Source organism: Pseudochaenichthys georgianus, chromosome 16 (genome assembly GCF_902827115.2).
Source record: "Pseudochaenichthys georgianus chromosome 16, fPseGeo1.2, whole genome shotgun sequence".
Taxonomy (NCBI): domain Eukaryota; kingdom Metazoa; phylum Chordata; class Actinopteri; order Perciformes; family Channichthyidae; genus Pseudochaenichthys; species Pseudochaenichthys georgianus.
The window spans coordinates 33,820,285-33,847,373 of NC_047518.2; the positions used below are offsets into that span (position 1 = coordinate 33,820,285).

General features: G+C 39.7%; 2 protein-coding genes and 1 long non-coding RNA gene across 6 annotated transcripts; 1 reads left to right on the forward strand and 2 right to left on the reverse strand.

Annotated features, from left to right (window-relative positions):
* Nucleotides 1-8,647: 8,647 nt before the first annotated feature.
* On the reverse strand, nt 8,648-13,542 carry LOC117461062 (uncharacterized). 2 transcript variants are annotated; one of them, XM_034102742.2, is made up of 5 exons: nt 13,408-13,542; nt 13,105-13,222; nt 11,738-12,097; nt 10,436-10,570; nt 8,648-9,828 (listed from the first exon to the last, which is right to left on the reverse strand). In XM_034102742.2, the coding sequence occupies exons 2-5, from the start codon at nt 13,172-13,174 to the stop codon at nt 9,716-9,718; spliced, it is 678 nt and encodes a 225-aa protein (XP_033958633.1). In that variant the 5' UTR covers nt 13,175-13,222; nt 13,408-13,542; the 3' UTR covers nt 8,648-9,715. The 2 variants fall into 2 exon arrangements, with proteins under 2 accessions (XP_033958633.1, XP_033958632.1); XM_034102741.2 differs by having other exon boundaries at nt 10,301-10,570.
* Nucleotides 13,543-16,098: 2,556 nt separating this feature from the next.
* On the forward strand, nt 16,099-23,926 carry psmc4 (proteasome 26S subunit, ATPase 4). Of its 3 annotated transcripts, none has more exons than XM_034102838.2 (11): nt 16,099-16,206; nt 17,072-17,170; nt 18,661-18,847; nt 19,391-19,537; nt 19,712-19,821; nt 19,923-20,016; nt 20,191-20,358; nt 20,568-20,644; nt 21,278-21,446; nt 23,283-23,338; nt 23,462-23,926. In XM_034102838.2, the coding sequence occupies exons 1-11, from the start codon at nt 16,174-16,176 to the stop codon at nt 23,573-23,575; spliced, it is 1,254 nt and encodes a 417-aa protein (XP_033958729.1). In that variant the 5' UTR covers nt 16,099-16,173; the 3' UTR covers nt 23,576-23,926. The 3 variants fall into 3 exon arrangements, with proteins under 3 accessions (XP_033958729.1, XP_033958730.1, XP_071062045.1); XM_034102839.1 differs by having other exon boundaries at nt 16,177-16,264; XM_071205944.1 differs by lacking the exon at nt 16,099-16,206 and adding an exon at nt 16,428-16,475.
* A 140-nt stretch (nt 23,927-24,066) lies between these two features.
* Nucleotides 24,067-26,207, reverse strand: LOC139435347 (uncharacterized). The gene is made up of 3 exons (XR_011644632.1): nt 26,118-26,207; nt 24,913-25,173; nt 24,067-24,567 (listed from the first exon to the last, which is right to left on the reverse strand). It is a non-coding gene; the product is annotated as an uncharacterized lncRNA (long non-coding RNA).
* Between the last annotated feature and the right edge of the window lie 882 nt (nt 26,208-27,089).

The following is a 27,089-nucleotide window of genomic DNA, read 5'->3' on the forward strand; positions in this document are numbered from 1 at the left end:
TGTGTGTGTGTGTGTGTGTGTGTGTGTGTGTGTGTGTGTGTGTGTGTGTGTGTGTGTGTGTGTGTGTGTGTGTGTGTGTGTGTGTGTGTGTGTGTGTGTGTGTGTGTGTGTGTGTGACCTTCATGTCCCTAATTCCACTAACATCTCTCATTTAAAAAAAAAAAATGGATTAACTTCAATGACAGCAAAAACCTGAGTATATCAGTGAGACTTGTTTTATCGCCCACAAATACACATATCTTTATTTTTTGTTATGGCACAGATTTTGCTTCTTAAATAATTGTATTGGTCGTCAGTTAGGATGTATTTTAACTTTCTACATAAATGACTTGAAACATGTTTTTATGTTCAAAGTCAGAAATGGTTGCCCTTTTGTGCAACTACCCTCAGTCACCGTTAGAGGGCGATAACGTATCAAAGACACATTTGATAATACAAAAGAAAAAGGAAACGGAAAGAGTTGTGAAGGAAATGATGATTCAAACTTAAGAGGCTTCTCAATACTCAAATTTCCCCTCCTCGACTCCCCTCCTCGACTCCCCTCCTCGAGACTTAGTCCCGCCCACAGGAGATGCGAGCGGAGGACCGAGGAGGGGAACCGGGGAAAGAGGAGGGGAAGCAGCAGACGTTTAAAGAAATGAGAACTCCTCTCCTCTGAGCGGTCATATTAAAGCGACGTCCGTTCATTATTACGTGGCAACAGCTGCATCAGCTGTCGAGTGTTTTGTCATATTTTATAATCTCTGTTAGATCAGCTGAACATTGTTCCCCCACATATTTACCTTGAATTCATTGAGAGTGCGGTATAATGAGACAATAACAGGCTACAGATGCGGACACACACACACAAATATATTTATATAAATATATGCAATTTAAAGTATGAGAGCACTCTCATAATAACGTAACACAATCAGAGACTGGATATATCCCCCCCCCCCCCTCTCTCTCTGGTCGCTGAAATGGGGAATTGAAATTACGGGCCAAAAGTTGTATTTGCAAGTATTAAAAGTAAGCAGAGGACACCAAACCAACTGAGACCTGTCTGTCCGCCGCATCTGCGCACACACTGTACCACACACACACCTACACACTGTACAGGACATACCTACACACTGTACCACACACACACACACACACACACACACACACACACACACACACACACACACACACACACACACACACACACACACACACACACACTGTACCATACACACCTAAGCTCCTAAAGCATAATCAGGCTACAGCCGTTGTGTATTTTAGTATGTGAAGCACTAAATGTTCTTAGAAAAATATCGACTCTTTGTTTGTATATATCTACTAAACTAAAGCAAATAAAGAGAGTAGGTCTGTTATACTGAGTGATATTTATTTTACACACTGCTCTGCTTTCTGCAGGACCTCACAGCTGTTCTCACTGTAAACATCGCGTTGCGATGAGAGCAGTTTCTAAAATAATATCCAGGGGATGCATGCAGAGCTGTCATTGGCTGAGATAAGTCCGGCCGTGTGTCACGCCTCCACCGTTCCCGGAAATGCATCCGCGGAGGAGCCGTGGAGGAACCATCAGTGTATCCTCGGTTATAGCTCCTCCAGAGAGCCTCCTCGACGCTCGATCCTCGGTCCTCGGTGTGCATTTAGAGAAATGAGACGTCCTTCAAAATGGCGCGCTGAAATTCATTTCCGGGTCACTACCGGAGGACCGAGGAGTCGAGGAGTCGAGGAGGGGAAATTTGAGTATTGAGAAGCCTCTTTAGAAAAGAGATACTAGAGGCTTCTCAATACTCAAATTTCCCCTCCTCGACTCCCCTCCTCGATACTTAGACCCGCCCACAGGAGATGCGAGCGGAGGACCGAGGAGAGAGGAGGGGAAGCAGCAGACGTTTAAAGAAATGAGGGCTGAAGTCGAATAGTCCATTTAGCTTAGGAACCTTCCTAAAGGAGTGAAATGACCCGGAAGTCCCTCAGTGGCAGCCATGATAAGTGCCGTTCGAATTCTCTAGAATGATGAGAATGAAAGGAAAGGAGGTTTCAAACTTCCTTTATAACCTCCTTTAGCTTAGGAACCACTGGACCTCCCTAACCGACAGGAGAAGCGAAAATGCTGCCCCACAATGCCTTGCAGCCGCAGCATTTGCCTTCACTCAACAGTCGGCCGTTCACGGAAACAATCGATTATGACCGAGAAATTATATCATGAAAGTTACGGTGCTTATTAAGCATTTTAAAACATAGGTGGTACGTTGCCAAAGTGCTTTGTTTTGAACGTTCATCAGTATTATAATAAAAAAGAGAAATATGAACGTTAGTTTTCACTGAAATTATCAAATAAAGTCAACATTTCAGTCTTTACTGAGCTGTGTGGGGTTTGTTCAACTTTTAAAAGATGTTTGAATGGTGATATACACAGTGATAGATGTTAAGGACTAACGTTTATAATAAATACATCTGTATTGATTTTAAGATCTTTAGTTCATACAATCATACGTATTGGGATCATTTGTATTAATGTGGACCGGAGGGAGAGGGTGACGAGCATAAGTTTCACTTTCCTTTTTTATTTCAATTCCAACTTTGGTCATGAAGAATATGTTTCTCTGTTGTCCACGTTCATAAAGCAAAGCAGCAGCATCAGAGCACGGTGCAGAGTCTCTAGATGAATTTACAGTAGTCCCTCGTTCTTATTAAACATCCATGTTGTAATCCGCTGTATAGAAAACTGTGGTTTCCATAGTTCCCCCACAGCAGCAGCAGACGCACACAATGACGTCCGCGGCGCTGGCACATCATAAACACGTCGGATAGTGAAAGTGCATTCGGATTCTCTAAAGTACCGCAGTCTCTTCTCCTAAATCCTTTTGAATTATCCTATCCACTATCCCTTAACCCCGTGACGTTTCACTCAGAGGTCAAGGAATAGACGATAGGGTTAGAATTTAGGAGCTGATTTTTAAACTATCCGACTGCAGCCGAGAACTCCTCTCCTCTGAGCGGTCATATTAAAGCGACGTCCGTTCATTATTACGTGGCAACAGCTGCATCAACTGGAGTGTTTTGTCATATTTTATAATCTCTGTTAGATCAGCTGAACATTGTTCCCCCACATATTTACTTTTAATTCATTGAGAGTGCGGTATAATGAGACAATAACAGGCTACAGATGCGGACACACACACACAAATATATTTATATAAATATATGCAATTTAAAGTATGAGAGCACTCTCATAATAACGTAACACAATCAGAGACTGAATATATCCCCCCCCTCTCTCTGGTCGCTGAAATGGGGAATTGAAATTACCGGCCAAAAGTTGTATTTGCAAGGATTAAAAGTAAGCAGAGGACACTAAACCAACTGAGACCTGTCTGTCCGCCGCATCTGCGCACTGTACAACACACACCTACACACTGTACAACACACACCTACACACTAGTGTTGCACGGTGTACCGATACTTGAAAGGTACCGCGATACCCTGCCGTTAAAAACGGTACGATTCCTCCGTTTCATTAGTATCGGTACTTTAAGAATGACGGGGAAAAGTACTCCCGTGAAAAAGCGCCGTTTTATTAAGAGCCGTGTGTGTTCAGCGCTCTGCTTCCACTGCCTGCCTGCAGTCCCGCTCCTCTCAAGCACGTTCTAAGTCCCTCCCCTCTCTCGTGCACGCGGCCACGCGCTAGCTGTCAGAGCATGTGAGAAAACGAGAAGCATGGCTGCAAGTGGGAGTGCAACTGCCGCTGCGCCTCGGCTTGTTGACAAAAAAGACGCCAGAAGTCTGTGAACGGGCCGTTCAGGTGTTCAGAGCAGAGCTCCCTGTCGGAGCGGCAGAGCGTGATGTGCACTGAAAAGTGTTTCTGTCGCAATATTATCGTTGAGCAAACTTAACTAGCAAACTAGCATCACTATCTGCTAACGTTAGCTTTAGCCTTCGTTTTCTATTAGTTTTTTCATAGGCTATAAACGGAGGTGGTATAAGTATATATCTTGTACTTGAGTAAAAGTAGAAGTACCCAGGTCTTGCACTTCAGTTAAAGTAGAAGTACCAGAATGTAGGAACAATCCTGCAATCAAAATGTTCCCAAATAAAAGTAGCCTACAAAGTATTATCATCAAAATATAGTTAAAGTAGCGACAGTAAAAGTAGAAGTACTCAGGTCTTATACTAGAAGCACCAGAGTGTAGGAATACTCTGTTACAGTAAAAGTACTACATTCAAAATGTTCCTCAAGTAAAAGTATTAAAGTAGCGACAGTAAAAGTAGTCGTTGTTTGATTGGTCCATTTCAGAATAATATATATGATATGTTTTATAATGATTGATCATGAAAGTGTCCTCAAAGCTGGTGAAGGTGCAGCTAGTCTGAAGTACTTTGTAGACTGCAGGGTAGCTGGTGGATTTACTCCAGGTGGAACTACAGTCTGATTCAACACTTGATTATATTTCACATCATTCAGCCAGATCTGTGAAGTAACTAAAGGGATTAATACATGTAGTGGAGTAAAAGTACACCATGTACCTCTGAACTGTAGTGGATTAGAAGAACAAAGTAGCAAAAGAAACATTGAAATACTTAAATAAAGTACAAGTATCTCAAAATTGTACCCAAGTAGTACTTGAGATTATGGACTTAGTTACTTCACACCAGTGGCTATAAAGATAGAAAGACTAAGCCTTGCACAGAGGCATGAAAATACATTTTCAAAATGCTCAACAGTGCTGCCAAAATGTTAAACTCACTGCTACACAATTAAAATAAATGCTTTTATATATATTTATATTAGATGTGACTCTTTGGCGTTTCCGTTATTAACTGCTGCTTTAGTTGTTCTGGCTGCTAAAATCCTGTTATTCCTAATTTTAAAGCCGATATTCCGTGGGGTCGGGGGCTCGGATCCTTGTCACCTTTTTCATACCTGATGAGTTTGCATCCCTGATAATATTTAAGACTGTTTCCCTTTTTTTAAGAAAAGTATCGAAAAAGAATCGGAATCGCAATTCTTGACTTGGTATCGGTATCGAAACCAAAATGTTGGTATCGTGACAACACTACTACACACTGTACAACACGCACCGACACTGTACCACACACACCTACAGCTCCTAACGCATAATCAGGCTACAGCCGTTGTGTATTTTATTATGTGAAGCACTAAATGGTCTTAGAAAAATATCGACATTTCAGAGCCAATGTTCTGATTTCTCTCTCTTGGGGTTTTAACAATATTTGTTGACATTTCCTACAAAATGTGGAGTTTAAGGGACAATTTTTTTCTATTGATACACAGCCATGTGTATAGATGTATATTCAAAGTTGCATATTCATTTATGAGAAGCTCCAAGTTTTTCAAGTGAAAAACCCCCCTCTGTCTGTTACGTCTCCATAGGACTGATTTGTTTACTTCCATATCATAATGACATCAATATGTAAAACTTGGCTAGGACACCAAACCAACTGAGACCTGTCTGTCCGCCGCATCTGCGCGGACAGACATATCTACCATATATGGTAGATATGTCAACCATATGGTAGATATCTACTAAACTAAAGCAAATAAAGAGAGTAGGTCTGTTATACTGAGTGATATTTACACACTGCTCTGCTTTCTGCACGGGCCTCACAGCTGTTCTCACTGTAAACATCGCGTTGCGATGAGAGCAGTTTCTAAAATAATATCCAGGGGATGCATGCAGAGCTGTCATTGGCTGAGATAAATCCGGCCGTGCGTCACGCCTCCACCGTTCCCGGAAATGCATCCGCGGAGGAGCCGTGGAGGAACCATCAGTGTATCCTCGGTTATAGCTCCTCCAGAGAGCCTCCTCGACGCTCGATCCTCGGTCCTCGGTGTGCATTTAGAGAAATGAGACGTCCTTCAAAATGGCGCGCTGAAATTCATTTCCGGGTCACTACTGGAGGACCGAGGAGTCGAGGAGTTGAGGAGGGGAAATTTGAGTATTGAGAAGCCTCTTCAGGCTGCAGTCGGATAGTTTAAAAATCAGCTCCTAAATTCTAACCCTATCGTTTATCCCTTGACCTCTGAGTGAAACGTCACGGGGTTAAGGGATAGTGGATAGGAGAATTCAAAAGGACTTAGGAGAAGAGACTGCGGTACTTCAGAGAATCCGAATGCACTTTCACTATCCGACGTGTTTATGATGCGCCAGCGGATGTCATTAGAGGCTTCTCAATACTCAAATTTCCCCTCCTCGACTCCTCGACTCCTCGGTCCTCCGGTAGTGACCCGGAAATGAATTTCAGCGCGCCATTTTGAAGGACGTCTCATTTCTCTAAATGCACACCGAGGACGAGGATCGAGCATCGAGGAGGCTCTCTGGAGGAGCTATAACCGAGGATACACTGATGGTTCCTCCACGGCTCCTCCGCGGATGCATTTCCGGGAACGGTGGAGGCGTGACGCACGGCCGGACTTATCTCAGCCAATGACAGCTCTGCATGCATCCCCTGGATATTATTTGAGAACCTGCTCTCATCGCAACGCGATGTTTACAGTGAGAACAGCTGTGAGGTCCTGCAGAAAGCAGAGCAGTGTGTAAATATATATCACTCAGTATAACAGGCCTACTCTCTTTATTTGCTTTAGTTTAGTAGATATCTACAAAGAGTCCATATTTTTCTAAACCATTTAGTGCTTCACATAATAAAATACACAACGGCTGTAGCCTGATTATGCTTTAGCAGCTGTAGGTGTGTGTGGTACAGTATGTAGGTGTGTGTTGTACAGTGTGTAGGTGTGTGTTGTACAGTGTGTAGGTGTGTGTTGTGTGTGTAGGTGTGTGTGTGTGTGTTGTGTGTGTAGGTGCGTGTGTTGTACAGTGTGTAGGTGTGTGTGTTGTACAGTGTGTAGGTGTGTGTTGTACAGTGCGTAGATGCCGCGGACAGACGGGTCTCAGTTGGTTTGGTGTCCTTACTTTTAATACTTGCAAATACAACTTTTGGCCCGTAATTTCAATTCCCCATTTCAGCGACCAGAGAGAGAGGGGGGGGGGGGGTATATCCAGTCTCTGACTGTGTTACGTTATTATGAGAGTGCTCTCATACTTTAAATTGTATATATTTATATAAATATATTTGTGTGTGTGTGTCCGCATCTGTAGCCTGTTATTGTCTCATTATACCGCACTCTCAATGAATTCAAATAAATATGTGGGGGAACAATGTTCAGCTGATCTAACAGAGATTATAAAATATGACAAAACACTCGACAGCTGATGCAGCTGTTGCCACGTAATAATGAACGGACGTCGCTTTAATATGACCGCTCAGAGGAGAGGAGTTCTCATTTCTTTAAACGTCTGCTGCTTCCCCTCCTCTCTCCTCGGTTCCCCTCCTCGGTCCTCCGCTCGCATCTCCTGTGGGCGGGACTAAGTCTCGAGGAGGGGAGTCGAGGAGGGGAGTCGAGGAGGGGAAATTTGAGTATTGAGAAGCCTCTATTGTGTGCGTCTGCTGCTGTGGGGAAACTATGGAAACCACAGTTTTCTATACAGCGGACTACAACATGGATGTTCAATAAGAACGAGGGACTACTGTAAACTCATCTAGAGACTCTGCACCGTGCTCTGATGCTGCTGCTTTGCTTTATGAACGTGGACAACAGAGAAACATATTCTTCATGACCAAAGTTGGAATTGAAATAAAAAAGGAAAGTGAAACTTATGCTCGTCACCCTCTCCCTCCGGTCCACATTAATACAAATGATCCCAATACGTATGATTGTATGAACTAAAGATCTTAAAATCAATACAGATGTATTTATTATAAACGTTAGTCCTTAACATCTATCACTGTGTATATCACCATTCAAACATCTTTTAAAAGTTGAACAAACCCCACACAGCTCAGTAAAGACTGTGAGATGTTGACTTTATTTGATAATTTCAGTGAAAACTAACGTTCATATTTCTCTTTTTGATTATAATACTGATGAACGTTCAAAACAAAGCACTTTGGCAACTTACCACCTATGTTTTAAAATGCTTAATAAGCACCGTAACTTTCATGATATAATTTCTCGGTCATAATCGGTTGTTTCCGTGAACGGCCGACTGTTGAGTGACGGCAAATGCTGCGGCTGCAAGGCATTGTGGGGCAGCATTTTCGCTTCTCCTGTCGGTTAGGGAGATCCAGTGGTTCCTAAGCTAAAGGAGGTTATAAAGGAAGTTTGAAACCTCCTTTCCTATCATTCTCATCATTCTAGAGAATTCGAACGGCACTTATCATGGCTGCCACTGAGGGACTTCCGGGTCATTTCACTCCTTTAGGAAGGTTCCTAAGCTAAATGGACTATTCGACTTCAGCCCCAATCATTTGCATTTCTGATGAAAGAGGAACGTGTGGGCAGGGGTTTACTTCGATGTTCCTATTTAAAGGTATCCTTTCCAAGGAAATCCAAACCACACTAAACATAATGAGCTACCTCTGTAAACTCAACTGAAAAAGCAATAAGAATGAATCATTAAGAGTCACGACATGGTCTGTTTGTATATAATTTATTAAGCATTTACATATTCGGTTATCTTTTATGCAATATTATTCACAGTCAAACACAGTTTACGTTGAGAACTAGTCAACAATACTTCTTCGTCGGCCACAGATTTGATTTATCTCACGAAAAAAGGGCATAAGAAATTATTTGTCTTGTTTATATGCATGTACATTATATTACAGAGACATACAGTGTTTTGTGATTTGTTAAAGTCAACAAATGGAACCCTCCACTTTAATAGTAGTAATGGTTATTGAATCTTGGGCTAATGCCTTTTAATTTAAGTAATTTGCCACTATTTAGTTCATAGGCTAAAACGGGTTGCTTGGCTTCCAATATTCTCATGTGGTCAAAAGATATTTCCCAACTTCACAATGACGACTGAAAAACTGTAATGATGATGGCAGCGTCAACTCACAGATCATCTTATGTGGGGTGCACATTTAAAATGACATGTGGCTATGCCAAGTTTTACTTTAAACCACCCAGCCTCATTCACTGGATACATTGCCACTCCTGATTGGAAGCTATTAAACTCCACTTTTCAGATTACATTACATTGCATTGCATTTAGCTGGCGCTTTTATCCAAAGCGACTTACAATAAGTGCGTTCGACCAAGAAGATACAGACTTGAAGAAAACAGAATCATATAAGTACATCAGGTTTCATAGAGTCAGATAAATGTGGAAAGGCCAAGATTGTGGATGCATGAATGATGTGTAGAAAAAAAATCCTCCACCATCTTTCACTGCAATCAATAAGTTGTTGTAATTGGTTGGATCCTGTGTTTAAATGTGCAACCCATACAAGATGTTCTACATTTTAACACTTTATAAAAGTTTTTAATGCAATTCCAAAACAGGAGAATGGACCAGGGTCCTTGCACAGAGACTTTTGAATTAACAGAAGTCTCTATAGTGCCAGAATGCACTATACCAAGAGGGACTGGTGCATTGTGGATTTTGGGATTCTGTTTGTGTTTTCTAAATGTTGGGAGAAAGAAAGCCACATTTCTAAACTGTGCCTCGTTGAACCATATGAAGGGACTTGGAAGGGTGCTGCTGGTGAAATACAATGCAATGTGGAATATATTTAACAGAGTAGAAACTGTTTTACCTGCAGTCTGATATTATTATTATTATGAATAACATTTTCAGTCAGATTCCTCCGCTTTCAACTTCATTTCCATTGCTAAATGTTGATAAACTTAGCAACTGTAGATCAGAAGGGCAGTTATGAGTGCCAGCAGGATTGTAAAGGGAACTAGGAGGAGAGCCCCATACAGGAACCACGGCTCTGGGAACACCATCACATTTGGCTCTGAGAAACACAAAACAAATTATATGAACATTACCTTAGGATTAAATCACACATTAGCTTTCTCTATTCAAACCACTAGGTCCACAAATGTATTTTTATAATGCGTATAAGGTCACCATATAAGAACAACCATTACACATTTCCCCAGCAGGAAAATATCTGCTGCTTTTTAGGACAGACTTATGGGGACAGTTGTCATACTTGTCAGCCAAACACTTTGTTCAGTATCTTTACCATCTTTAGCCGACAAGGAGAAACGATTTGTTAAAAACCCTTTACTTCAAGGTTGACTTAAACTTGAAGATTTAGAAGATTGTAAAAAGGTCAAACCAGAACACAGCAGCTGTTAAAAAAGTGGCTGTACATTCTAGACTAATGCAGCAAAAAGGACTTTCATGTTTTCATTCTTTAAACACTACTCTATAGTGTTAACCATTGAGTGCAGAACAGCATGTTTAAGGGAGATTATTACCAGTCGTTTGGTAGTGGAAGATGCTGTTCGTTACCAGATCTTTGTTCAGGTGTAACTGGCACTCATATTCTCCTTTTCCCCTCAGAGGAACGGTCTCAGAGAGGTTGATGAAGGGCAGAGCTGCATCAGCCTCACCTGGAGCAGAGCCAACAGGTTGGAGTTTGATCCCATCGTGAACAATGGACAAAGCAAATCTGGTACTCCGTGTCACGTTGACTCCACACCGGAGCAGAGAGTCATTGTGACCAGTGGGGTTGAAGATCATTGTGTCTGAAAAGAGACGTAGGCAGAAACACAGGTATGTCCAAAGCAGGTCAAAGTAAACACAGAAACATTGACATCTGTAGTGTTTTGTATATTTTACAAGAAACTCTTCCCCAACTTCTACATTTAGAGCCCCCAGTCACTGCAAGTCATTACCTTTAAGACCATTGTTGATATGCATATAGAAACCTGGAGAGTGATACAAATATCCTCTTGAGCGATACGTTAAAAGCAGGAAATTGTTGACAGAAATCGTATTTCTTCTACTTATCTATTAGTTGAAAGCTTAAGATAGCACAAATGTAATTTTACAAATATCCAATTGCTTTCGAAATTGTTTTGAAATCAATGTAGCCTACTTCAAAAGATACTAACATCTGATTAGCATGTTCCTTTAAATCTCTCATCCTGACACAGAAAACCGTAGGCATGCAGAAAGCTGACAATGACCAGTACATCTTCGTCTCATTATGATTAACTACACAAACTAAATTTGGGTGAAGGCTTTACAACTCTTATCAAAACTGAAAATAACTCTATGATCTTCAATACTAAATGTATATGTACTAGACCTGGAAAATATTTTGCCATGAGTGGACCATTTCCATCTGTTAAAAAGAGTTTGGGCTCTAAAAAAGCGCTCCATTGCTAATTTAATTTTACACTAAACCAAGGTTCTATTTGCATTGTGATAATTACAAAAATAAATGTGTTGATTTTCAAAATAAATGCACTCAAACTCAGTAAAGTTCGTGTTTTACCGTTTTGAAGGCCTCAAACGTGTTGGTCGTACAATAAGTAACTTTCTACTGTTCTGCACTAAAATGTTGTTGGAGTTATACATTCACCAGACTTTTTAATGCACCTTGGGAGTAGATGAAGCCGTGCCAAAAACCCACTCAGCGCATGAAAAATTCCCAATAAACAAATCACAGGAAATATGTTGCGTATGCTGGTTATAGATGACGGTGCAGGTCTGCATAGAAGAATGCAAAAGCACATCACAGCTCTGCCTTGAGCTTGATTCCTGATAATACAAAGTAATTCATCTTTATCCAAGTCCTGTCTCTAACTTGAGCCAAACCCTATAAACTTGAATATTTGTAAAATGGCTTGGAGAACATTTGGTCCTGCAATATATTAGAAATGAAAAATCTAAAACCTTGTATTTACCATAAATCATCAGTAAGGTTTTGTTTCCTTTTCTCCTGAAACTTGTATTGTTGTTTTTGATGGAGAGTTTGCACAGGTACCTCCCGCTGTCAGCCCACTGGACATTCCTGAAGAGTATGGACTTGTTTGAAGAGTTTTGATTATTGTCCAGACACTCAGTACGTCCTGTATAATTCTCAGAGTAGCTCCACACTATGGACTCGTCACTGCTGCCCTCTGTTAAGTACATCCAATAGAGAACTGGTGGAGTCTGTATTCTCTTATCATCAGTAAGACTGAGTTGGCACGGCATTATAACATCATGACCCAGAGCAGCGGTGAGCACAGGAGGCTGGTAAACTGTGACCAGAGAGTTAGTCCCTGAAAAACAGAAGGGAAAAAAAGAACAGGATGTTGAGTAAATGTTAGAGTAAAAATAGCCTTTTTCACGGAAATGTTGTGGTTGCTCGCTCTGCAATTCTTTGAAATGTTGACATGATGATAGTGAATCGCAGCGACTGACTGGGTGCAAAGCAAGACACAAATTAGGTTTTGTATTTTATATTTTTTGACATTTTACCCTCAGCTTAATGGAGGAAATTATTTTGGATTTCTAAACATATTCGTCACATTTCTTTTTTTCAGAAGAAGAAAATCCATGCTACCAAATGTAACCAAACATTCTCCATTTCAGACTGGTTTTACCCAATAAACATTATTTAAAGAAAATGGAGAAGTTTTTTTTTAATTCCTTTCAATGAGTAATTGGAGATGTATCCTAGAAGTTTATCAGCTTAAAGGGGACCTATCAGGCAAAATGCTCATTTTGATGTCTTTTATACATAAATATGTGTCCCCGGTGTGCCAGGGAACTCATGCAGCGTCAGAAAATAAAACCTTCTCTCTTTTCCTCCGTTCCCAAATTTCTAAAGTTGCTATCAGAAACAATGCCCGACTGTTTTGGACGTAATATGGTCGGTGTTTACATTAGCATCGCTAACACTCAGAGCTAACCTGTACAGGAGAGCATGTGTGTGAAGAAGCTGGATATAAAAAGGAACTCACCTTGTGGTATAACCGGCAAGAGAGAAAGCCTTTGAGCTCCATACTGTTTCAGAAATAATCCTTTATAATCCATGATATGGCGTTTCATCACCAGGGTCACAACCACGTCAAAGAAACCACTAAAGAAAATGCTTGAACCAAACCTGAACTCTGATAGTTATTAAACTGTCAAAGGTTGTGAAATGAATTGTGATTCCCTGCTAATGAGCCTGCAAAGCATGCGGGATAAGACTCGTGTTGATTTGTAAAATGATGAAATGACAGCTGACATTTTAGGATAACACATTTTTCATGTACAAATCAAACTTCTTCATAAATTGTACCTGAGACCATAAAGTAGAGAAACAGCCGTTGTGTCCATTCCAACTTTGTCGCTTTGAAGTCGTGATGCATCTCAGACAAAATTATCTTTGTGTCTCCTAAAAAGACTAGTTGACGTCTCTGAGTGCAGGGAGATGAAGTTATTAGATAGATAGATAGATGGGGAAATTATTTCAAATATAATTTATTTGATGGTATTCAAAGATATCATAGCATTTGTTTAACTTATTCAAAGAACCAAACCATTTAAAAAAAGTGCAATATATACAAATTAGACATATCGTAGCAACAAGTGTTAACTTTACCTTATTTCCCAACTTCTAGACGTATATGCACTGCTTTAAAAGAAAATGGTATACTCATGTGCGATCCTACACACGACATACAGTCATCCTTCCGTTTATAATAGGTATGATTTTTTCAGTTGGAGCTTGAATGGAAACCACTGTGGTGTATATGCAGTAAGCCCCCATCTTTTCACACATTCATTGCAGAGATGTTAAGACCACCATCTCTGCAACAGGATATGCACACCCACTATGGGCCTGTGGGCTGTGGGGAAGTTGCTGTGTTCTGTGAGTGTTTATTGCCAAGAAAGGTTTTCACCACATGCAGTATACAGGTATTGGTATTTTGGTGCATGACAGCTCAATTAATATGTACAATACAAATATGGAAAACCTATGTTCTTAAAAATAAGCAAGTTTTTTGCAGTGTGCATCATAAGTCATTTGAATAATATATTGTTACAAAGTGTTATGTGTGTTTTATATCTTTCCTTAGACAAGTTCTAGATTTCAAACCATCACTTGTGCAAAAATACATATCAACTTTATGTGGCAAACAGTCATATATGCGGTGACATTTTTATTTTTAGGGAAATTTCATATTCATAAAAAGAAATGGGCTAACCACATCTTGAACATATAGTAGCACTATTAAAAACATTATTAATAAAAAAAAAGCGATCAAAACTAACTGTGTATTCAACAAATATTTTATCTGAAATATGAAACTGTATTTTTTTCCCCTTTCTTTATTTGATGGCATTGTTTACTACCACTGGCCTTAACTTCTTTGTATACAAAATTGTATATGATGTTCATATACAGCAGGGATGTCCAAACTACGGCCCGCGGCTCTGAGCTAATTAAAAAAGTATAATGAAATATAGCCCACAGATGAAACGTCTTATACTGTACTTCTTAAATATAGATGAAAACAGTTATTACACAGTATTCATGTGTTAAGAAGCCCACTTTTCAAACAAATTCAGCCAGTTAAAGTTGAAAATGTTTTCTATCAAATAAAAGTTGATGAGAAAAAAGCCCAATAACTTATTTTCATAAAACGCTTGAAATAAACCCTTCCTCTTATGATAATCAATCTGACATCTCACATGCAAATGACATGTCATCAGCATGTGACTGCAACGTGTTCCTGTTCGCGGACGACTCAGCCCTGCTGGTCTCTGACAGGAGCAGATTGCAGGTTGAAAAAACCCTCAGCTCCGAGCTCGGCAGAATCTGCACCTGGCTCGCCGATAATAAATTGTCATTACACCTGGGTAAAACAGAGTCCATTCTCTTCGGTTCGAAACATAATCTCAGCAAATCCGACGACTTCTCAGTTGCAGTGGGTGACATTATTGTCACAAGTAAGAAGGAAATTACATACCTACTAGGATCTATTCTTGAGGCAAACCTCTCCTGTGACAAAATGGCATCCAATGTAATAAAAAAAGTCAATCAAAGAACTAGATTTCTATACCGGATCTCCTCTCTGGTAAACAAAAACACCCTGAAAACTCTGGCAGGAGCACTCATTCAAGGGTACTATGACTATGCTTGCACGTCATGGTACCATAGCACCTCCAAGGCGCTAAAAATAAAACTTCAAACATCGCAAAATAAACTGGTCAGACTACTGCTTGACCTTTCATCTAGAACCCACCTCACCTCTGCCCACTTTGACAACCTAGGATGGCTTAGAGTAGACGACAGAGTACAGCTACTTGCAATGGGCCTGGTCTACAAGATCCACTACACCTCTATGGTACCCATGTACATGTCAAAGTTCTTCCCAAAGGTCAAGGAATACCATGATCATAACACCAGAGGGAGCTCCACAAATCATGTGAAACCCAGATTTGGCACAAAAAAGGGGGAATACACGTTTCGAAATTATGCCACATCAAGGTGGAACGCTCTTCCCACAACTGTAAAGGAAAGTAAAACTATACTTACCTTCAAAACCTCTCTTAAAGAGCACCTTCGGGGGAGAGCATTGCAAAATTTGCTCCGGTAATGGTACAAATCTCAACCTGTCGTACAATGGACAGCTTCCCCCCCCATCTATGTATATACTCGCATTTTAGACTATGTTACTAACTGTATATCTGTAGACTTGGTATGTCTTAAATGTCCGGTTAGGATGTATTAGAACGAAATCTAAAATGAAAATTGTAAATAAGCAATCTGTATGTAAAAAACCACCTGTATGTAAATTGTAAATAAGCCATCTGTATGTCAAATATGTCTTATATGTCTTATATGTCTTAAATGATATGATGAATTGGAAATGGGGGACCCTGATGTAAACAAGACGAAAGTCTTTCTCTGGTCTGCATCCCCTTAACAATTGTATTTTTTGAGCTGTACTGTACTGTACCCAATATACAAGCTGTTAATAAACTTTTCAATCAATCAATAAATCAATCAATCAATCAATCAATCAATCAATCAATCAATCAATCAGGCTTCTGTTTTAAGGAGTGAGTTGCTATCAAAATAATTGAAACCCTATGGAGAGCTGTGATAGGCTGTAGTTTTTCTTAAAGTTTTTCATTTTGCTGACTTATAATTAACTTATGTTATGAGGCAATATACCTCACCTCAGTGGCCCAGCACTTCGTATATTTTTCTACATGTGGCCCTCGGTGAACATTTTTTGGACACCGCTGATATTATGTTCTTGATTAAAATCAGATTAAAATGAGATGAACTCCATTACCCATACAACCCTCTGTCAGCGTCTTACGTCATAACGTCAGACGGAAGGCATACTTCAACATGGAGGACATCGTAGCCGTAGAAAAGAGCCCGGTATGAATTAGTGGGATTGTTTCCTGTTTTTCCTCTTAAAATTGACAGAGTTTCTGTGGTAGGCTTTGGTACATTTAAGAGTTTGAGTGTTGCTCTCTGTTGGTGTTTGTCGTAGCTTTTTACCATTAGTGTGCTCGTTAACCCTGCCGAAACGTAAACCTGCCAATTCATTCTCTACTCGATGTAACGTTACGTTAGTTGCTATGTCATGCATGTTAGCTGCTAGCGTTAGCCTAATGTTTCTGGAGCTCGGGAAAAGAAATGAACTTGTATGTATGTTGATCTAGCTTTAATCGCCAAACATTAATGTTCGAGATTACGATTTTATTATTCACCGGTGCGTCGCAAAGGTCCTTTTGTATTGTCTATTTGGGCGTTTTCAAGCCGTTAATATTAGCTAGCTGTTAACGAGCTAACAGTAGCTATGCTAGTGTTTGTCTCTGTTATGTGTACGGTCATAAGTCATAACCGAGTTGTTGTTTATTCTCGAGTAATTGTTATCTTTTTAGTTTGGGGGTAATTTGAGTGGTATTACTATTCATGTTTTATTGTCTTGTTATCTAACTCTTTGTTTGTTTGTTTTTGTATAACTTGTTTTTAACTATGTTCCCCACCCTTTATTTTTGATGTATCTAGTTTTATTCTGTAAAGCACTTTGGGCTGCATCTTGCATGAAAGGTGCTATATAGATACATGTTATTATTATCGTACATTTTAGCTGTTACAGAACTGAGAGCATTCTCTCAAATAAATATGACCTATTATCCTATTTGTTTGGGTGAAATACAGAACAAGCTCTTCCCTGATGGGGTGATGTTGAAAACAAGACATTTATTGTGTTGTTGTGGTGTTGTCATCCCTACAGGAAGAGATGCCTGCAATCCTGACCTCCAGACCCCAGACAGGCCTGTCCTTCCTGGCACCTGAACCAGAGGACCTTGAGGACCTTTACAGCAGATACAAGGTCTGAAACCTGCTTAAGACAATACACAACATATATCGTATGGGTGTAACAAACTGTAAGCTTGAAATATACATGTTATTCTTAATGAATATAAGAGGTATGTGGCCACAATAGATGCAGCTAAACACAAATACAAATCCGAAACACTTAAAACCAACATGTACAAATGTGCCTCCTGCATGAAATTATAGTAACACAGTTTTAATCCTCTGGATTAAATGATTCCAGTGGAGTTATTGATTAAAATATTAAATTAGGCTGATAATTAAAATGGAATGACAGAGGAAAAGCTAAATATTTCGTACAGCCATATTTACATAAAGTTTTCCCAAATATACCAACTTACTTTGGTTCTAATTGAGCATTTGAAACATATCGGGTTCTGACATTAACTTTATCGTTTAATAAACCAAAATAACCTTATTGAAAGTAATATAAAATAAATACTATATACTTATTCAAAGACATTTTTGACACTGTTTCTTTTATTTCTTGCTCAGTAAAGAATCAAATACAATTCAGTCTGAACTTTGTAACAGTCCAATGCATTCATAATTTACCATCTGAACAATTGACATTGAATAATTAGTAGGGATGCTCCGATTGATCGGCCGATACTCACTCTCGGCCGATCGATCGGTGCTCCCTAAAAATGAATGACGCTTTCCTCTGTGCGCGGCAAAACAAGCTCGCCAAAATGGCTTCACCAGTCTGTCAGTATTTTAAGGTGTCCGAAAATGACAATAAAATAGAGGTATGCAACGTGTGTGAAGCAGAAATCCTGCAGCTCCGGTGTGACGGACCGGTGAGCGGAGCAAAACACACACTAAGAGTTAGACTTAACACACTTAGCTATTTTATCTACCTCTGGAACAAGCTAAACTAGTTATAAATATGTTTATTCTTCACTGTCGGGTCAATCGTTACTGGATCAGTGAGCTGCATGAGATACTGACACGCTGTCAGGAGAGAAAGAGGGGGAGAGAGGAAAAGAGAGCGCTTCCGCTCATTTCTCCCGTGTTATTTTCCAAAGTTAATGTCAACTTGAATAATGTACTTAATTTGAATGTAATAATTATGTTGGTTGTTGTTTGTGGAAGCGCCAGTGAATGAGCCCCAATAACTGAGTTTTAAACATCACTTTAAATGGAAGATCCCCGTAGGCCCCGCCCACTCGATCGGATCGACGATCGGTATCAGCCGATACTGATTCCGGCGATCGGCCCCAAAATTGGCGATCGGAGCATCCCTAATAACTAGATTTCAGAACAGTCTTCTTTTTTTTTTTATGTATACTGCTTTAAAGTGATCCTTGATGTATCACTCTAAATGTTTTTCAAACCTTTTTTGAATGATTGTTGTTATAATGGTTATTCGACTCTTCATGTCTAAACACAAGCTACCAACTGGTCTATGATCTCCAGAAAGCAGATGTTACCTTAATCTCCAGCAGAGCATCACCCTTCTCTTCTTCTTTTGTGTGTTTACAGAAGCTGCAGCAGGAGCTGGAGTTCCTGGAGGTGCAGGAGGAATACATTAAAGATGAACAGAAGAACCTAAAGAAAGAATTCCTCCATGCCCAGGAGGAGGTGAAGAGGATACAGAGCATCCCGCTTGTTATTGGCCAGTTCCTAGAAGCTGTGGACCAGAACACAGCCATAGTTGGCTCCACTACAGGTACCATCCGAAGAAAAAAATAGTCCCAATTTTAGACATGCTAGATTTGACACTTCAATATACTCCTAAAGGTTGTCAAGACGTGAAAAGACGAGATATGAAACCTGCTTTCTAACTTGCACATAAAGACACAGAAATATGATCTGTTATTTCCTTTTGTTTTGTCCTTTCACAGATGCATGATAGTGTGAAAAAACTGGTTTATGTTAAGCTTCAGGTCACGGCGGTATTTTCTGCACTGAAGAGCAATTCAATTATTACTGTCATTACATTTCTGAAAGTTTAAAAAAAAAAAAATAGTATGCATAGAAAACAAACAAATAATGACAGTGAAAATAAATAAAGAGAAAAAGCAGACACTGAAGTAGAATGAAATGAATATTTTAATGCTTTATCATGTTAGGCTTTCTGAGTCTTGAGAGAGAACCTAGAGGCCATGTACTGTATGCTGTCAAATTTAAATTATTTAGTGTGAAGTACACGTTTAAATGTGTAGTGAGTTCTGTTTGTTCTCATTTTATGTCATATTTGTTCTTCCCTCAGGGTCCAACTACTATGTGCGCATCCTGAGCACCATCGACAGAGAGCTGCTGAAGCCCAACGCCTCAGTGGCTCTACACAAGCACAGCAACGCCCTGGTGGATGTGCTCCCCCCCGAGGCTGACAGCAGCATCATGATGCTGACGTCAGGTAAAACACTCACTACCACTCTCTCCAAGATGTCATCATTGTTACTTTTAAGCAGATACATTATAATTTTCAGCCAAGCAAGAATTCAGGGATTTGACTGACTGATATTTCGTATGAAGTTGATTGTTCGAATAGCAAAGCCAACTCTCCTTTTTGCTGTGTTTCTGCTCCCAGACCAAAAGCCAGATGTGATGTATGCTGACATTGGTGGTATGGACATTCAGAAGCAGGAAGTCCGAGAAGCTGTCGAGCTGCCACTCACACACTTTGAGCTCTACAAACAGGTCAGATATTCAAGAAATGCTAAATATTTTTTATGGATTTTACACTTAACACCAATTAGCATGGATTTTGCTCTTAATAATAACTGGTTTTCCTTTCTCAGATTGGCATTGACCCACCCAGGGGTGTCCTTATGTACGGACCTCCGGGATGTGGTAAGACCATGTTGGCCAAGGCTGTGGCACATCACACTACAGGTAAGCCCTCCACTTGAGACCTGTATTTGTTCATGTACCAGAACATCTTAGTAAACAGATTAGTACTGACTTCAAGTGATATCTACAGCAGCCACTGCATTTGAGTTCTGGATTAATGATAAGATATATGTTCGGTGAAAACTAAAAATGAATGTCCAATCGTTCTGTCCCCAGCTGCTTTCATCCGCGTGGTGGGCTCTGAGTTTGTTCAGAAGTATTTGGGTGAAGGCCCTCGTATGGTGCGTGATGTCTTCCGGCTGGCGAAGGAAAATGCACCAGCCATCATCTTTATTGATGAAATCGATGCCATCGCCACCAAGCGTTTTGATGCACAGACTGGAGGTATGAACATGTGTGGCTCACATGAATACTCTGTTTATAGACCAATGTTTTGTTGTACATTTTATTTTGTAAGCACATGTTACTGTTTTTCTCATTGATGTCTAGATTCCTATTTTAGGATATGTTCTAATTCACTGATCACATCCTTGTTAAAGCAGAAACACGATGGTTGACAATTGTTTTCTGACCTTGAATGTTTTGCTGTGCAGCTGACAGGGAGGTGCAGAGAATCCTTCTGGAGCTGCTGAATCAAATGGACGGCTTTGACCAGAACGTCAATGTCAAGGTGAGCCAAGGCCACCTGTCTGTAAAGCTCTTTCCTTTCCCCCTGTGACTGCACCATTTCCATTTGTACTGAATCATTGCATCATTGGTGGTGCATGAACACCGACACTGCAGCCATTCATTCTCCTTTCATATGCCCCAATTCCATGCATTCACCTTAGCAGGCACCCAGGAGGTTTATGTTGTTCAACTTCAAGCCCTATTTTATTTAGCCTTAAATATAACGGCAGCACCACAACGTTTTAATGAGAACATATCAACATAAAAAAAGCAAAACTATTTGATTAACAAATAAATCTGATATATTTGCAAATAGACTTAGATTTCAACATAGCTTTAAACTCATCCATTGTCACCATGTTTTAAAGTGTAGTCTCTAGTTTATTCCATACATTAGGTGCCGACAATCTAGAAGCTTTCTTCCCCAATTCAGCTCTTAACATAATAAAGCTACAAATCAGACGAATGACCAAAAGCAGACTAATTAATTTGGTTTGAGTTTTAAAACACAAAGTGATGAGGCAAAGTGTGTTATTCCTCTTAGAGCCCCATGATGTGCACTTTGTCCACATCATGCAACCCCACAACACAGTATGTTCATTTACCATCTGACTTGCTTTTGAACCTGTCTTAGGTGATCATGGCCACCAACAGAGCAGACACGCTGGACCCGGCTCTGCTACGTCCTGGTCGTCTGGACAGAAAGATTGAGTTCCCCCTGCCCGACCGCAGGCAGAAACGTCTTGTTTTCTCCACCATCACCAGCAATATGAACCTCTCTGAGGAGGTCGACCTGGAGGACTGTATCCTTTTATTTCAATAAGGGCACATTCTCAGTGTCTGTTGGGATGCAAACATTTTTTTAAGGACATTTTTGCCCAAACCTCTCATTCTGTCCTTTGGTTTACACACATACATATCTATATATGTATGTGTGCGCAGTTTACTGTCTGGAACATGTGATGAGTTTAGGACTGTCCCGAATACCATTTTTCGGGCTCCGGATATTCGGTAGTAATCAGCAGCGAATATTCGGTGCGGAAAGATATATATATTTTTTTTAGAATAATTTTTTTTTTTTTTACAAAAAAAATTCATAACACGCTCCGAGACACCTGACAACATGCTGTTAAGCAGAAGTGCAGAAAGAGCATACTATTACGATTTATATTTATTTATTGTCTCAGTACTCGCATACATTAAAACTAAATGTGTCCTCTGCATTTAACCGAGCCGCAGTGCAGCGCCTGGGGATCAAATCTGGTTCCAAATTACGTTTTACAACCTGAAGATACAAAACACATATTTATGTTATAACAACAATGCTTTTAATAACATAGCCGTAACAGTAGGCCTAACAGTGTAATACTTGTTACCGATACAGTAAACAGTATTTAAATAAATGAAGAACGAAAAATAAATGAACGAACTGTATGCCAATAATTGCCTTAGTCCCAGATGTTCCCACATTGCTCCTATTATTTTCACTATTCGGATCAAATTGAAAAACTAATATAAAAAAACAATTCGGTTGCTTGCTTGCAACTATTTTCCAAGCAAAGTAAGTGCACGATTTTATCATGTGTAACGTTACTGTTTAAACGGCGGATAAAGCAGCTTCATCATGGCAACTTGACAACAGCTAAGCTAAGCTAATCTAGGCTAGTACTTACAGCATCCGGTGACTTTTCAGAGTTGTTGTGCCACCGTGGTAGGCAAGTTTCTTGTCACATATTTGGCACACTGCCTTCTTCTTACCATCGTCCAATTTAAAATGGTCCCACACAGCTGAAGTCTTCGGCATTTTGTGTTCAGGTGTGTGAAGCGAGGTGAAGCGTACCGTTTGCGTTCGTGACTGTGAGTGAACGCGATGTCAGGAGCACAGGCTGAGATTGTATATATTTCCGTATTTTAACAGTGCAATTCAAAAGTATAAATATAGTATAAGAATATGGAAATTCGCCTTTATTGGTAGCATACATTTAGGAAAAAATTTGAATTGAAAATAAATCAAAAAACGAATATCCGAATAATGAAATTAAAACCCGAATAGTTGACCAACAAACGAATAGTCGAATATTCGGGTACAGCCCTAGATGAGTTCTAAATCGGTGCATTTTTAAGGATGGATATTTTTCTGATAAATAGAAGTCGGCTTAATGTTAGGGATGCTCAATCTTATCGTGCTATCTCACGCTAAAATAAAGCCACTTTTTACAGCAAAAAAAGGTAAAGCCATTATTTAATACCAGTTCTAGTCCTAAATAACTCCTGTACCTTTCTTTTAGTGTTAATCTCCCAGATGTATGAATGTGGACGTTCACACTATCTGGCCTTTTACTTGAAACACAGGGCTTGACAGCAGGAACTCATCCACTGTTCCTGTGGGTTTTTCCCAAGTTATTTGTTGCAGTTCTTTGCAACACTTAGGCTTTATTTGTTTGCAAATTTAACACATAGCTCTGAATGTGAGATGACACACTCGCATGTCATTTTTGTCTGACAACATCTTTCATTGCATGCCACCAGACTTCCTTGATTGTTGATGACAAGTAGAGAAATAATGAACACGCGCAACAAGGGTGGCAGTCTGCACCCAGATGTTTTGTGTTTTGGTGTTGTCCTTAACAGATGTACAGATGTGGCGAGACCAGACAAGATCTCCGGAGCCGACATCAACTCCATCTGCCAGGAGGTGAGCAAGAGCTTTATTTGTTCATTTAACCTTTACCCTTTTTTTGGTAGAGCAGTGTAAATCTGTGTGTATTTGCTTTTCCTAATTTTCTGTGTCTTTTTCTTTCTTTCCCTGCTTTCTCAGGCTGGCATGTTGGCGGTCCGTGAGAACAGGTATATCGTCCTGGCCAAAGACTTTGAAAAAGCTTACAAAACCGTCATCAAGAAGGACGAGCAGGAGCACGAGTTCTACAAGTAGAGAGTAAAAAAACACATCCTAGGGAACAAAAAAAGGTGTCCAGACACGGGGGTTTGTTATTGATTTACGTCTGTCTCTATCTACAGTATGTCTTTTGTGGATTTGCATTCACTGACTTCCATTGATTTTGGACTAAATGTACTCACTGCTGCAGAAGGCCTAATGTCAGATTAGCCCTGTACCTCCTTAAGACGCACTACCATGTGAAGGAGTGATTTGTGCACAGGCTCTCTACTGACTCCTAAAGATAAGGCCCCAAAACGTAGCTAGGATAGAACATTTGTATCTATATGTAATCACTTAACAATACATTACAAAAAACCATTAAAGATGTTTTCCATAAAAACGAAATGATTGTCATGTTTTTTGCCTTTTTAAATGCCATTTAGATACTACCATACTATTGATAAAACTAACATTGTTGTGTTACGATTTTTGTTCATCAACAAAATATTTTAGTTGGAGCTGCAACAAATACATTTACCAATCAGTTGAAGGAAAATACAAATGTTTTATTTAAATCTTTTTGTTTCTTATGACATTTTTAAAAACAAAACTATTATTAACTGTTCCCAATGTGAGCTTTGTTCTATTGTTGTTTTTATGATATTACTTTTAAGATTTGGGACTTTTGGTTGGACAAAAGAAGACATTTTAATGTCACCTAAGGCTTTTTAAAAGTGGTGGTTGGTCATTTTAAGTATTACTATTTTACAACCCAAAAAAAAGGATAAGGTAAGTATCACAAGTCACATCGGACTCAACATTCATTCATTCACCAACATTGGCGGTTATAAATGTACTGTTTTGTGGATGTCCTCATGTCAGTGTTCTGATCATGACAGAGTTGAGTCATATGGATGCCAGTGCTGGGCCGGGCGTCTCGCTTAGTCCTCAAATGCTGTCTTCCATGCTGTTCCGGTGCCCTCTGCTTCTCTTCTCTCGAGCCAGCCCATGAGTCGAAGCAGTGCAGCCTGAGGTTGCAGCTCTCCCTTCAGCCACAAGTGGGGGAGAGATGATTCATTATTACACCCACGTGGCAATGTCGGTAAATCCAATGCACATCAAGCTCAACCAAAAGCATGACCTTTGCCCACCAATAGTACATATTTATTCTGGCAGTTTAATGTCCAAAGTCCCTTGAGGGATGCTCTGATTCTTCTGTAGTGCATTTAATTGAAGCCAAAATGAGAATGGAATAAACAAATTGTATGTATCTGACCAAAAGTGTCACCATTATATGCTGTTACATCACAATTTACAAATGAAATAAAAAACAGTATGGGGTCCATTCAAATGTGGGAATATGACTTTGAAATGAAAGGAGTCGTACTCACATGTGTTTCACTTGGTCTCTGGTGGGAAGGCTGTAAGTGACCTGGTCAAAATAGTATGGACAGAGATGCAGGGTTGCCTGTACTGGCTGTTGGGACATCCAGGGAAAGATTTGATCCAGGTTGTGGTTTTGTCCAACATACATTCCGGAAAAGTGTCTCGACCACATGGCTGATGCCAAAGCATCCATGATAGTTTGATTTCCTGAAGGCCTGTGAGGGAATAACTGGTACAGAGGGGGGTGGACTGCCATTTTTCCAGCTCTGTCCAATCAAAGACACACACGATTACAATGAGTCTACTGCCAGCCACAGAAAAATAAGTGCTTTTGTATTTATTGTCATGTTATTACACAAAATGTATGTTTGGCTATTAATCTGAACTGGCACTGTCTTTTCAAATGATGCAAGTATGGGATTGTGATCAGAGATACACTTTTATTTATAAAGCTATGTTGGGCAAACTCCCGTATTACATCTGTTCTCTGGTAAAACGGAACGTTGCGGGCAGCTATTGTCTGAGATCGCAGGATGTGGTCTTGTTAGATGTGCCAAGAGTGAGGACTGTCTTAGGTAAGACGGCTTTTATGTGCGCAGCTCCACTTGCTTGGAACAGCCGACAGTCCAAATTGAAATTGAGCAATTTTATTTCTCTGAATGTTTTTAAGGCACGTCTGCACGAGATGCTTTCTGACACTATGGGTGTTTGTAAGTGTTGGTGAATATGTAAATATGATGTCCTCTATTGTTTGTTTTTATGTTTTTATGTTTCATGTGGAACTAAATTGATGCAGGTCTCCCTTGTAAAAGAGATCCATGATCTCAAGGGACCTATCTGTCTAAATAAAGGTTTGAAATGAAATGAGAGGTCGAAAGAAAGATTTAGAACTTCTAAGTCAATGCTCTGTTACTAGTACAAGTTATTATTGATGCATTCATTCATTTATATCATCACTTCTTCCTGCTGGTGTTTTAAACATTGATTCAGATCATGTTATTTCTTTATTATACATTTTCATTAATACGAGTGTACAAAGTATTTAAACAAGTAGCAGTAAACTCAAGAGCAGAGCAATCCCATCTAGCAACATTTGGAAATAAGTAAACTAGGACTGGAGTAATGAAGAAGCCAACTTAGTTACTTTCCACAACTGATTATGATTTATTAGAAACAAATTAAATAATCAAAAGAAAAAATTGTTACTTACCTTAACCAAGAAATGTGATTTCCTGTTATGCTGTGTGACATTTCTGTTGTCTATTATATCTGTTATTCTGTTCTAGAACATGTGGCTTTTTTAAATAATGAGTTAGGTGAATCATACTGTATCCATACATTTAAAACAATACAAACAGACCTTGTAACAGCGATTACATTGGTAACCACAGCACGGGCAGTTAAACCATACGGCGTGGCAAAAATGTGTTTGGGGAGATTGTTTGTATGGTATATTAAAATGTATTTGTTCTTTTGTAATTGTTAAAAGGCACATTTTGGGAAAATAAGCCTTAAAATACTGTGAGCAGGCTAGTCAAGGCCTAACTTGCCTGTTTTAGATATTGTAACTACGCAAGGAACAAAACTTGAAGTTGTTGCCTGTTACAAATACCTTGGTATCTGGCTTGATGATTGTCTCTCTTTTAAACTTCATGTCAATAACCTGCTTAAAAAACTGAGGGTTAGGCTAGGTTTCTTCTACAGAAACAAGTCCTGTTTCTCGCTTGAGGCCAGGAAAAGGCTATCACTGTGACCTTTTTACCTGTGCTGGACTATGGGGATCTGGTCTATATGAATGCACCTGCCAATTACCTGAGCAAATTGGATGCTGCGTATCACAGTGCTCTGAGATTTGTCACAAATTGTAAAGCGCTTACACATCACTGTACCCTGTATACCAAGGCAGGTTTACCATCACTCTCTGTACGGAGGCTCAGTCATTGGTACACGTTTATCTATAAAGCTTTGTTGGGTAAACTCCCGTATTATATCTGCTCTCTGATAACACAGAGAGTTGCAAGCAGCTATTGTCTGAGGTCATATGATGTAGTCTTGTTAGATGTGCCAAGAGCAAGGACTGTCTTAGGTAAGACAGCTTTTATGTGCGCAGCTCCACTTGCTTGGAACAATCTTCAGCAAGAATTGAAACTGAGCAATCTCATTCCTCTGCATGTTTTTAAAG